Source organism: Formica exsecta, unplaced genomic scaffold (assembly GCF_003651465.1).
Source record: "Formica exsecta isolate Colony F162 unplaced genomic scaffold, ASM365146v1 scaffold1327, whole genome shotgun sequence".
Lineage (NCBI taxonomy): Eukaryota > Metazoa > Arthropoda > Insecta > Hymenoptera > Formicidae > Formica > Formica exsecta.
Window position 1 is genome coordinate 74,351 of NW_021848660.1, and position 12,793 is coordinate 87,143.

Below are 12,793 nucleotides of genomic sequence, written 5' to 3' on the forward strand. Positions count from 1 at the left end.
CAAATATTTTTCAAAAAAAAAAAAAAACGCATGCATATAATGCAATAATACATTAAGAAAAATAAATCGTTTATAAAAGATTATGTTTAATTTTCTTAATGTTGTAATTAAAAAAATTTTCTTGTATATCTTTATTCGCTTTATATTGATAAATCGATGATTAATTAAGCCTCAGATTAAAAGTTTTCAGACGACAAATTATTTGGTAATTTGATAAGAATGTTATCCCGCTGTCTTTTATTTTTTGACAATTATTCTATGTATATTATATATATAATATATTCTCTGATATTCTAGAAGGAAAAACTGTTTAAGCCATATAGTCCCGTTCTTCGATTAGAATTTTAATCGCGTAAGCATAGCGAATAAGCGCGATGTATTTGCGCAGTTGCTTTCGGACGACCTCGAATTCTTGGTGACAGAACACGCTTGACATCGCTGTTTGTCTTCATCAATTGTGCCAACTGTCATAATATATTTTCCGCATCAAGTACTTTTCGACAGAAAATATCGTCGTCGTATTTATCATATATACAGACTATACTTCAATATTTATTTAAGAATTTTAACGCCGAATTGTCAATAATATTTAATATTTTTCGAATATCTCGCAATTTTACGTTCAAATAAATTTACACTCAATTAATGATTCCGGGTGAATCATCGAAAATGAAAGAGAGACAGGTCGGGGAAACGCTTTCATACGAATTTTATTCACTTTGATAATCATCTCGGATGAGTCATGCAATGTGAAATATATAAACAGATTTCCCTCCAGAAAAATATCAATTTTAAATAAATTAGAAAAAACTTAGAGATGAAAATAAGACCGTATAAGTCAGTTTAAAAAAATTACGGGAGATAATTATCTAGAACGTATTAAGATCCTTAATTATTTTCGCGAAATCTTCTCGATCGACTTTCGAATCCCACGCGAGAACGTCGCATTGCGTAAGGGACATGGACAAGTGCAACTGGTGCATTCGTGCGTTTCAGGTATCCTCATCACGTTCGCGAAGCACGAGAATGTCATCGAGGTGCCGGCGGGATCCTCGGCGCAAATAATGTGCCAGACCAAGTCGCCGATACGCGAATGCCAATGGTCCTGGCGGCAGCTGAATCAGTCGCAGCCCTGGAACCTCGACGTGAAATCATTCCCGGCCTTTGGTAATGATAGCACGGAATGCAGTATCAAGTTCAAAAACGTCCTGCCGGAGCAGGAGGGCTACTGGACCTGCGGTGCGCGAATCGACCCGAATTCCTCATTCACCCAGGCGACTCCCGTTCGATTTCTCATATCGGAAGGTATTGCTCTGATTAATTACGTTATCATTTTTTCACGTTTTAACGTGTGTTTTTACATTGACGTAACTTTTATTTTGCGCGTGCAAAAAAATTATGTAACAAATAATTACAGGGAAAATATAATTCGAGAAATTATAATAATAATATATTATCTATTTCATGTATCTTTTGGAGTTGGGGCTTTAGAATTTTATTCTGATAACATAAATATAAGGCATTTTAAATCATGGAAAATGATCAGTTTTGAAAACTTGGTATTTCTCAAATTTTCCATATCTTTAAATTATGTCTTAAATAAAATGCAATTGTAACAAAGATTTTTCATTAATAATAGTCGATAATAATCTTGCATCATGAGATATTTATTTAATCAGTTCTGCGACGATTCTGTAATAATTATTAGAGTTTCGAAAAATGGTTTCGAGTCATCGAAAAATATTTCAACGTTTACTTGACTTTATTACTTTTACTTTATTACGTTTATTTACTTTGTGTCGTAACAACACCGATTGATCCTGTACTAGGCGACCTGTTTGTCGATGAAAAAACAAAAACCGTGAAGAGAGCTTTCGTTTCCCTTTTATAGTCGAGTTCGTGCAGTTGTCGCGCGGCGTACAGGTTGCGGCCGGCGAGTCGGTCTTTCTACGATGCCTGGCGAACAAGCCGGTGGTACAATGCGAGTGGTCGTGGAGGGCGTCGAACTCGAGCAAGGAACCGCTGCTGATCAAGAAGTTCAGTCCAAACAAGGATGCCGATCACGACTGTTCCGTGCGATTCAAGAACATACTGTACGAGGAGGAAGGACTATGGACTTGTGGGGTCCGTTTGACGCCAGACGGGATCCTGCATACGGCGCCCGCGGCCACTGTCAGCCTCTTGCCTACCGGTACGGCGACGATCATTTTTTAATTAAGAAATAAATACACCCGAAACTCTCGCAATCGCGCGTCGTTATCGAGCGTTCGCTCCGATCGCTATAATTATGGGCGATAGAATACTCGTTGTATAATTACGTTAACGTTCTCGCAATTACGAATTGATTGACGTCTTCACGTGAGATGATGTAAAAATTGATTGCTTGCATAAAGAAAAAATATTAATACGGCGCGTAACTCTGTCAGATGTCGATATAAAAAATTCGAAGTAGTAATATATAGTAATATCTGTTTTAAACTTTTGTCTCTCTATGTAATTGCACATTAAAATGCAGAAACTATACATTAAGTCCAATTGCAGTTGCATGAAAGAAAAAGCAATCGGGAGTACAATTCGACTCATCGATTTCATCGGAATTCGAAGTAAACTTATATACTTTCCCTTCATACATTTCACCTTTCTCTCGCATTTCGCGTTTAATTTATGTAGCACTTCATACCCAGCGCGAAACGTAATGTAATTGCTAATTACATTGAATCCGATTTAATCTTCTGATATTCCTAGAAAAACGCGTTGGTGTTAATCAAAAACGAAAAACCTTCAAGAGCTATCAACCGTTAAAATAAAAAAAAAAAAAACCTCGCGGCTTCAATTATCAAAAATATTTCCTCAAAACAATACTTCTATTATTTTATAAATTTCTCGAGAGTCGAGAAAGTTGCGTTTTTTACACGTTCGCGATATAAAAGAATCCATCACGTTATCAACCCGAATGCAAACGTGCTTCTTATACGCTCCTCGTGCAATTTTCTTATCATGACCAATTTTAGCTAAGGTGAGCTTCGTTGATGTGCCGACGGACACGGCGGTGCCTATAGGCACAGAAACCTTACTCAAGTGCATCACCAGCAGCCGTGTGGAGAAATGCACGTGGACCTGGAAGCCGTTAAACGGCATTGATTCCGAGAACGTCATTGTCGACGAATTCCCCAGCAACGGCGATCTCGGCCGCGACTGCTCGCTTCATCTTCCGCAGGTGCACTCGGAGAAACAAGGTAACTGGGCTTGCCAAGTGTCCATCGCATCCCTCAACACCGTCCTAACGTCGCCATTCGCCAAACTCACGGTCTTCGAGCAAGGTAAAGTACTTGGCGAGAATTCGCATATAATCTACCTTTTCTTCTCAATTCGTCATCTTAATTAATTCTAATATCGCTAATTCTCTGATATCTCCTCCCAGACGAAGTGAAGTTCTCAGAGCTGTCGCAGGACATTCAGATCTCCTCCGGTAGTAGCGTCCTGTTACGCTGTGTGACATCCTCGGCGGTGGATCAGTGCCGTTGGTCGCTCACCCCGGTCAACTCCAATACCACTGTAGTGGTGAAGCAATTTCCGGCGGCCGGCAACGAGGCGCGAGACTGCAGTGTCCGTTTGAGCCATGCGCTCGCCGAACAGGAGGGACTTTGGACCTGCGGTGCCAGGATACACGGCCGGCAAAACTATACGGACGCGCCGCCCGCGAAGCTGAGCCTCCTCGAACCAGGTATCATCGAGTCCTAAAGACGGCCGCTTCTCCACCGCCGCGGTGAAGGGTGGATGCACCATTAATCGATCGTCGCGCGATCCCGACGCGCTCGGCTTGGGCTCGGTAAATCGCGTACTCGTTCATCACGATTGAGTACCGTAAATTAAAAAGGATCTTCAAAGTATTGAAAATCCGGAAAGCGTAGAAAATTTGAAAATACTATGCCAGAAATAAAATTGTATTCAGCACTCGTCTGCTTTTTTGTTTTAGATTGCTGATATTTAGTCGTGTCTTAGAAGTATCACTTGCTGACGCTTTTTTTTTTTTTTTGGACTCTGCATTGTTCAATTCTTTTCTGCAATAATTAGATCCTTTTTAATTTATAGCATTCAATTATTGTAATAAATGTTTTCGCATATTCGCGCGTCGTGTCAGTGTGTGAAGATTATAATACTCTTGAAGCATCATCGATCATCGAAAAAACTATATTAGATTTTAATTTAGTTAGAATTTTTTATTTTAACAGCATGTTTAATTCGTGATTTAAACGGATAATCAATGATACACCGCGTGAGTAAAGTTCATCAATTGTTTCATTAGAGAAGATTCTGTCATTGAACATATCGAGCGTAAGGTACATTGCATGGACTATAATAAATTTTTGCTTCGCGTGAGAAGCATCTCGCGTGCGATAGAAATACTTAAGGACCTTGTGTATACGAGCCGTCACGTATACAAGGATCTCTTATGTGCGATGATTTACGTGTAGAAGGACTTTGTTCCTTCGCATCAGTCAGGCATCTGTTTCATGAGATTCTAATTGACAGCCAACAAATAATGAGAACAATCATGATACATAATAATTCAACAACATATTGATATTGGAATCATACATCGGAGATTTTTCTCTTACTGATTCTTCATTTTTACGCCGCCACGCTTACGATCATCTTTTATGTCAAATATTTAATCATCATTTTGTGGGTCGAGTTTCATGAAATACGCCGAAATACTTTCGCCCATAGCCTGGCTAGAGTCGCTTCTGCATTCGATCGATTAAAACAATATACAATAAGTGTTACTGTATAATAAATCGTAGGACACACATGTATTATATATATTTTAGGATCCGTGGCCTGTGCATTATCGCGACGACTGTCGCAACCAACCGCGATCGCGAGTGCACCAAGACGAGCTGCACGTGAGCTTTGCACGCGTCGCTGCGTGTGCGTGTACATAAGTGTAGGCCATGGATCCTGACGCACGTCTTTGCAATCTGCGGTAGACGAAGCTTCACGGCACGAGCATCGATTGAACGGTTTTACATGCTGTAGTGGATTAATAGTCGGAAATTCTTGATGCCAAATCATTATTGAACGAAATTAGTAAGTTATTAACGAATGCCATCAGTATATATTTTCTGTTCCCAAGAATCTCGATCTCGCTGATTATTCGCAGAAAAATACATATATCATATAAATAATTGTTATATTCGATATTACTAATAGATGGCATAAAATTTTGCAAGAATGGAGTTCTCTGAAGGATTTAATTTTACTGAATAAATTGCTTTTGCAATTTTTTCGTTTATTCTTTTTATATAAGAACAGCGCATGTAATATCTCCCGCTAATAAGGAAGATCAATATCAATGTATGCAAAATTGTTTCACGACATTGATTACTCAGCTCTCATTATGACACATGGCTATCCAGCTGTCCAATCGAAAGACAAACTGTGCATAACTCATCATCCCACATCTGTATATGTGTATTCCGAGTATCCGAGGATCCACGCTCGGTATCGGCGGAAAAGGCGGAAAGCAATCGGCCAGGATTTGCAGCGAAAGTGAAAGTATATACCGATCGATCGCGGATCCTCGCGAACGCCCCGAAGACTTTCGTGGATGGGAGGTGATGGATCTGCATGCCGATGAAGCTTCATGCCATTAGATTAACGGTGGAAGCGCGAGTGCTTGTGAGCGAAGCTGTTGGACTGCCCATGGGCATCCCACGTGTGTACTAGAGAAAATATCGCGACCGCGATTTTATTATATCCGTACGAAAATGATCTTACACTGCACGATCGTCACATTTCATTGATTAAATTGTGTCACATAATTTAACGCGCGGCGCTCATTGAAGAATAGCCAAATCTTTTAAGATGTCTAGGATAATAACTTTCGTGTTCTGTTTCAGTATCAAGCAGTATTATATATCTTATTAAGATATAACACGATAATAAAATATTCACAGTAAGCGCAAAAATTCAGAACTATCAGTTTTAATACACAACACGCGTACACATATATAATAGACTTTTTATATATATTATCAAATATTTTCTACACACTTAACAAAATTATATTTATATTATTTAATTACGCGCATTTCTTAAATAGATACACTAAATCTCCATTGAACAGAACACGAGAGTAAGTGCATATTTCTATTTTTTTTTTTTTTTTTTTTTTTTAAAAAAAGTGTAAAGTGTAATCCAGATACATTTTCATGTCACTTACATGTAAAGATATTCGAATATACGTTTATGTCATCATTCTTTGCTTTACCACAATACGTAATATCCATTTTTAACTTAATTACATTGTCATCCATTTGCATTTACTAGCATTAAATCGTCCTAGCTTATCATTCAGTCTTGGCGCATCCGTTTCTCAGTCGCGATTCTCCGATAAACCGTGAGATTTATCGGTTTGTCGTGCGCCGCGTGGTAAACCACGACATTAACAATCTTGTCAGCTTTTCTTGTATCTCCACTAATTAAGGAGGCTTCACACGAGTCGCGATTTATTGTGATTTTCTCCTTAGTAATCCATACATCCACGTCATTATTATGCAATGCATATCGCCGCATTAACTTTCTCATTCCTTATTATGTATATTACTACGTGCTAAGTACATTTTATCTGAAAAATTAAGCAAATATTAATCCACAGTTTCGTATAAGATTAGAGCCTTTAATGTTACAGCACGATTTCTTCAATCTATAATTAAGAATAATAGTGGCACACATAATATAGAAAAATGAAAAATTTATTAAAATGAAGATTCCAAACAAAATTAAATATATTATTGCATTATTTAATATTAATATTTAATATTAATATAAAAAAAGGTTGAAATATAGTCTTTTAGCTATTAAAAGATAAGTTCAATGTTAAAGAATTATCGGATTTTTTTATTTTACACTTTCGTTGTCGATTGATACATTGAATTGCATTTTCCATTTAGCATTAGCAATGCCATCCATCCCTCCTATTTATATTCTCGACGAAACTGCGCATAAATAATTTCGCATTTAGATAATAGACTAATAATTGTTTATTGTGTGTGTTTGCATTATCCTACTTTATTCAAATTATTGTAGATAGTTTAGTAAAATTACAAGTGCTACAAATCTTTTTTTATAATATATGTATTTTAGATAAAAGCGAGAAAAATACGCCAAGAAATTGTCCAAATGAGTGTTAAATGACGATGTTATCTAACAAAGTTGCTCACAGGCACATTTAATGTTGCAAACTGCGTCTCTCGTCACACACATATCATGTTATTTATTGTAGAAAAATCATCTCCCCCTTAAGTTAACATCGCGTTTTTGTCCATTATGTTTATTGCTTAATTCATAGCCAATCTTGACATATGTCTGTTATATATACTCAATTATTACTTATGACTACTTTAATGCTAAGTAAACAATTTTTAATGTTAAGGTTTTCAGCGTCCAGAAAATTCATGTCCACAACGAGTAACGCTCGTTCAGCTCATTGGTCAATAATGCAAAAACGTTATCGTGTATCACTCCATCATTCGTATATTTTAAGAATAATTTAATTTTTTTAACTCTTAACTATTTAAATTTCTTCTTCTTAATGTCTGAACATTACAGAAAATTTTTAATAAATTTAATTTAGAGTCCATAATCAAATTTTAGAACATTTTATTACTAATTTTAATGCAATAGTATAAAGACGTTAAAGTATCATATCTTATATCAGTATTGTTTTCTCTGAAGAAAAAGATGACATATATATAGACCAAACTAGAACGACGATTTACTTGCAAAGTGTATGAATCTTCATGTGCCATTAAGTATCGTTAAGTCGCGCTAAATATTCGCGCATTCTCGAGCGAGTTTTTGAGTCTCTGAGTTGCTGTAAACTTTTTTTTGTTTTGTCTATAAAAAAAATAAAAAAAAGAAATAAATGATAGTGCGAAAACGTTATGATAATCTTTTCACTTCCATCATCTCGGTGTTACTAATTGCATTAGAGTTGGAAAGCTCTCCTTATCCGAGTCGTAAATTGTAAAAATTAATCAATGAATTTCCGGAAAAATATTATAAACACTAATTTTCAAGGAAACTACAGAATTTTATGAAAAAATTCACATAATTATTATATTTCATAAAATTGTTGTAATAAATGTATTAATAATAAATGACATTTTAATGCATAAATTACTATCCTCATAATAATTTTACATTTTAATATAAAAATCATTACTTAAAATTTATGTTATTTTATTTTTATTTCATAGTTTACGTTTTTTATTTCATAGTATACTTACAATGTGTATGTATACATATATTTGTCTTTTTTTTAATATCTGAGTACATCTGACAAATTTGACGCTTATAATATTTCTTCTGGAATTTCAATTTCATTAATGTACGCAAGATGAGCACGCTCTATGTAATACCGTTTAAGCACTTGTCAAACCACGAAAATCATCGATGCACAAACGAATGGTGAATGGTGGTCGTCGAATAATCTATACCGAAGATGTAGCGGCTTTTGGTGAGTGGGACGAAAATTTCAAAAAAAAGCTTCTCCGATGGCCTCAAGAAATATTCACATTAAAATGTAATTTGTAGCTAATGTATAAAAATTAATGCAAAGAAATTGCAATCGTATAAGTGTCTTATATTTACACATTTCCTCTCATTAAATCTTTATTAGCAATCAAAATCCGTAGAAATAATATTTTATCGAAACCGTGGATTCTCCAGTAAATTCTTGAGGCTATAAGGATTAAAATAAAGGGTTTAATTCACGAAATATCAATCACTTTTAGAACCTGTCACTATCGCAGTTTGGGCCACGCCTCATCAGATGGTTACTCTTGCATGTAGGATCGGAGCTGTGTCATCGGAGGCCAAATGCCACTGGATCCACGTTCCAAATATTCACATACATCAGAACTCTAGCAAGCTTGCAAAGAAAACGAGGTAATATATATATATATATATCTCATCGTATATATTATTCTTCTATCATGTATATCCATCTAATATATCTTCATATTTTTATAACAATGCAGTCATAACATGCAAATGGATTATACCACGGGTATCTGCAAGCTAATCTTCAAACCGGATCATACCGATCTAGGAAAGTGGACTTGCAGATTTACTCTAACGAATGAAAACACCGACATCGAGATAGGAAGCGCGACACTCGTTCTGCTCAACACCTTAGCAGGTTTGCTAACATTTTAATAAAAGACACACATTCTTCTTCTATCTTTATATCTTTCTTGTGATACGAAGGATAAAATTATTCATGTGTCTTACAGATGAGAAACTAGGATGGATCGTGGGTGCTCTAACGGCCATGATTTTATTCCTGATGATAATAGTCGTAGTGTTAGTGGTGTGCAAGGCGCGAATCTTCGTCCGCAAGACATCCGAAGTTCTGGAAACCTTACCTTCCAACAAAAGCAAACAAAGCGCGAGATTCCATAACGAAAATTATGCCGAAGATCAGGGAAAGATAAATCTTCAACTCGCCGGGAACAGTAGCCGTACATCGAGCATCAAAAGCATCTTACCTAATAGAAGTCCGCGCGTACAGAATCGCACGGACAAAATTCATGCAATGCCGTCCAAAGTATTTGAAAACGTTGGAATGTAACATGATTATTTTTTTCGTCAATGTAAAAAAATTTTCCTAAATATTTTTTTATTTCAGAAGTTAAAACTGTATTACTGTAGATAAAAAGATATATATATTTTTTATTATAATAGAGGTATAAAAAAATGGAAAAATATTTGTTTTTCATATGTAAAATAGCGAGGGATTAGAAAAGTCAAATAGTATTTTTTCCATATAAAAATTACGAACAAACATTGTTTTATATATATAAATTTTTTAATTGTTTGATAAATCTGTATAGATATAATTTTTTAATTATAGCATATAAGAAAATAAATACGTAAATACATATAAATAAATCTGTACATAAATTATGTAAAAATTGGAAAATATATTTTTGTATGATAAATCATTATTCGCTTATAATAAACATGCATAAGTTCAAATATTTACATTTTCGTTTCTAGAGCATCTAGCTGAGTTTGAATTTTCTCTAAATTATAATAAAGATCTGTCAACTGTTTTTTGTCAAATTCCACTGTTAGTGTAGATGTCTTATCACCAGTTAGACCAAGTTGAAGTAAAGCTACAGGTCGTGCATCTTTGGAAATTGCAGAGGACGATGACTGAACATTTAGACACCAATTGATATCTTTTACCTTGTCAAACAATATAAAAGTATAATTAAGTCCTTTGCTTAATTCGCTTAATAATGATCAATCTATATTAATTGCCATTAATTAAAGTTTCCTTCTATCTATGTTCATGTTCAAATACCTGGGTAGGAAATATAGATTTTTGCCTAAGATTTTCTACAATGCCTTTGCCATAAGTCATCCATGCATTTGTAAAGATTGATATTTTCTCTTCATCTATCTTAAAATTGTCCTTCATGACTGTTTCCATGAGAGATGGTTTGACAACATTACATGCAGCTTGCGTGTAAATTGATGTAATAGTATCTAACAGGAGAATTAACTCATCTTTTGTTAGATCTAAAGAAACCAGCAATTTTTCTTCCTCCTCCTCATTGAATACCTTTGTATCAATGCTAGATTGCAAGCTCTGGCATATATGGTTGACAAGAAGACGGAATTTGCTATTATTATCCAGTCGAGCTACTATTGTTAAACCTTGCTCTAATCTATAATAAATGATACAAGTGAAAATTGCATTTGTGTTTTTCTGTTAAATGATAAATTATGACTATCCTAATTAAGATGATAACAAAATACAGTCACATACGCAATTATTTATAGAATTCTGCATGTTGGTAATAAAGATGAAATGCTAGTATGTATACATACTTTGAAGTTACATTGATCCAAGCAGCCATTATAATTGGATAAATAAATCCTTATATATGATTTTTCTTTCATAATATCTTAATTTTTATCATAACTCTATCTCTCACGCTCGTAAAAGAATCTTGGAAACTAGTACTACACTGTGCATGTTATAACAATCATGAATGAAACCTCTGACATTTCTCAGTTGCTAAAAATGCTCCATGTTCTCGCTTCTCGCTCTCGCTTTTACCACGAATCATGCATGAACTAGATGTTCGTATCTCAATATGGATACACAAAAAAATAACTAACATATGTGTCGAAGGCTATAAAAAATGATATGATTTATATTTTGCAATAGAGAAATTAAAGTTAGAATACAATGATAATACAATGATGTCAAATTTTTACACATATATGTAATGCATGATGAGATCAACCTTGAGACGTTTGTGTTCCTAAACTCGACGAGAAATGTTAAAATCTTTTTGTCCACGATTATGTGTATATCTGTCCAATTAAAACTAAATAGACTTTGATATTTACATAAATATTTTTTTGCATATTATATATATAGAAACTGCTTGTTTGAAGTTTCACACATGCACACGTGCAAATCTTTATATACATATATATTATGCATTCGTATTCGAAATAACACATCTTTATATCCTATTATCATTGTTCTGTTATCTATGTGATAAGGATTCTATTTTGATAGTTACACAGTTACGCAGTCGCTCTCATCTCTTGCATTCATTTTACAAGCGAAAATGTCATCAGAAGCTTATGATGTCAACTATGACAAAGTAATAGCTTATATATGTGTATTAAGTAATATAATTTTTATGACTGTTATCTATGTGATAAGAATTCTATTTTGATATATATAGTTACACAGTTACGCAGTCGCTCTCATCTCTTGCATTCATTTTACAAGCGAAAATGTCATCAGAAGCTTATGATGTCAACTATGACAAAGTAATAGCTTATATATGTGTATTAAGTAATATAATTTTTATGAAATCTAAAAATTTGATAATTTATGAATTTATCGAATTATTCTAAATCTATTTTTTTTTTTTTTTTACACAGGAACATCCAAGAAATCTTATTCCAGAACTGTGTAGACAATTCTATCATCTTGGATGGGTGACTGGTACAGGAGGCGGTATCTCCATCAAACATGAGTTAGTATATTTGCAATAATATATATATTTCAAAAAGAATTTATTGTTATTTTTATGAGAAAATGTTAGCGGAAATATAAAAATGTTTGTTAAAATTTTTGTTACAGAGATATGATCTATATCGCTCCTTCTGGTGTACAAAAAGAGCGAATGTTGCCCAATGATATGTTTGTGCAAGATATCAATGGAACAGATTTGGAGTTGCCACCACCAGAAAAGAAATTGAAAAAGTCACAATGTACTCCACTATTTTTATGTGCTTATTTAAGGAGGAATGCAGGTGCTGTTATTCATACACATTCTAAATTTGCTCTAATGGCAACATTATTATGGCCTGGAAAGGAAGTCAGACTCACTCATCTTGAGATGATAAAAGGTATTCAAATTATTTTAAAAAAACACTTTACATTTGAAAATGAGAGGAATTCGAAGATGATTTCAAATAGTTTAATTAACAGGTATATGGAATCAGAAAGAAGGTAGAACATATCGTTATGATGAAGAATTAGTAATACCGATCATAGAAAATACTCCTTTTGAGAGAGATTTAAGAGATGATTTAGATGACATTATCGTTCATTATCCTGAAACTTGTGCAGTATTGGTACGCAGGCATGGGATTTATGTGTGGGGTGATTCTTGGCAGCAGGCAAAAACTATGTAAGTTACTTTATTCGTATATTACCAAATGTTTTCTTGTAGTAAAATAAAAT

At 34.4% G+C, this 12,793-nt stretch overlaps 3 protein-coding genes across 5 annotated transcripts in view; 2 read left to right on the plus strand and 1 right to left on the minus strand.

The window, feature by feature from the left end:
- LOC115245823 overlaps nucleotides 1-9,712 on the plus strand; it is a 28,447-nt gene extending 18,735 nt beyond the window's left edge. The window contains exons 5-12 of one of the 2 annotated variants that reach the window (XM_029824309.1): nucleotides 997-1,305; nucleotides 1,892-2,191; nucleotides 3,012-3,320; nucleotides 3,422-3,724; nucleotides 8,435-8,524; nucleotides 8,802-8,955; nucleotides 9,048-9,208; nucleotides 9,303-9,712. In XM_029824309.1, coding sequence (XP_029680169.1) covers nucleotides 997-1,305; nucleotides 1,892-2,191; nucleotides 3,012-3,320; nucleotides 3,422-3,724; nucleotides 8,435-8,524; nucleotides 8,802-8,955; nucleotides 9,048-9,208; nucleotides 9,303-9,640 — 1,964 coding nt within the window. In that variant the 3' untranslated portion in view covers nucleotides 9,641-9,712. The remainder of the gene's footprint in view (nucleotides 1-996; nucleotides 1,306-1,891; nucleotides 2,192-3,011; nucleotides 3,321-3,421; nucleotides 3,725-8,434; nucleotides 8,525-8,801; nucleotides 8,956-9,047; nucleotides 9,209-9,302) is intronic. The other variant, XM_029824310.1, reaches the window with a different exon arrangement.
- Nucleotides 9,713-9,858: 146 nt separating this feature from the next.
- Nucleotides 9,859-11,297, minus strand: LOC115245825 (COMM domain-containing protein 10-like). Its single transcript, XM_029824311.1, has 3 exons — nucleotides 10,909-11,297; nucleotides 10,379-10,745; nucleotides 9,859-10,260 (listed from the first exon to the last, which is right to left on the minus strand). The coding sequence occupies exons 1-3, from the start codon at nucleotides 10,935-10,937 to the stop codon at nucleotides 10,051-10,053; spliced, it is 606 nt and encodes a 201-aa protein (XP_029680171.1). The 5' UTR covers nucleotides 10,938-11,297; the 3' UTR covers nucleotides 9,859-10,050.
- A 212-nt stretch (nucleotides 11,298-11,509) lies between these two features.
- Nucleotides 11,510-12,769, plus strand: LOC115245826 (probable methylthioribulose-1-phosphate dehydratase). Of its 2 annotated transcripts, none has more exons than XM_029824313.1 (4): nucleotides 11,510-11,699; nucleotides 11,986-12,080; nucleotides 12,188-12,456; nucleotides 12,539-12,769. In XM_029824313.1, exons 1-4 carry the CDS (start codon nucleotides 11,664-11,666, stop codon nucleotides 12,742-12,744), a joined length of 606 nt encoding a protein of 201 aa, XP_029680173.1. In that variant the 5' UTR covers nucleotides 11,510-11,663; the 3' UTR covers nucleotides 12,745-12,769. The 2 variants fall into 2 exon arrangements, with proteins under 2 accessions (XP_029680173.1, XP_029680172.1); XM_029824312.1 differs by lacking the exon at nucleotides 11,510-11,699 and adding an exon at nucleotides 11,733-11,871.
- Nucleotides 12,770-12,793: the final 24 nt, after the last annotated feature.

Excerpts from the sequence above, each read along its gene's own strand:
- LOC115245825 (XM_029824311.1), bottom strand. The coding sequence starts at position 10,937 with ATGGCTGCTTGGATCAATGTAACTTCAAA. Across the intron at positions 10,746-10,908 it reads TGGATCAATGTAACTTCAAA|ATTAGAGCAAGGTTTAACAA; the intron begins GTATGTATACAT and ends CATTTATTATAG. Across the intron at positions 10,261-10,378 it reads AATCTATATTTCCTACCCAG|GTAAAAGATATCAATTGGTG; the intron begins GTATTTGAACAT and ends TTGTTTGACAAG.
- LOC115245826 (XM_029824313.1), top strand. The coding sequence starts at position 11,664 with ATGTCATCAGAAGCTTATGATGTCAACTATGACAAA. Across the intron at positions 12,081-12,187 it reads GGTATCTCCATCAAACATGA|AGATATGATCTATATCGCTC; the intron begins GTTAGTATATTT and ends TTTTTGTTACAG. Across the intron at positions 12,457-12,538 it reads TCATCTTGAGATGATAAAAG|GTATATGGAATCAGAAAGAA; the intron begins GTATTCAAATTA and ends TTTAATTAACAG.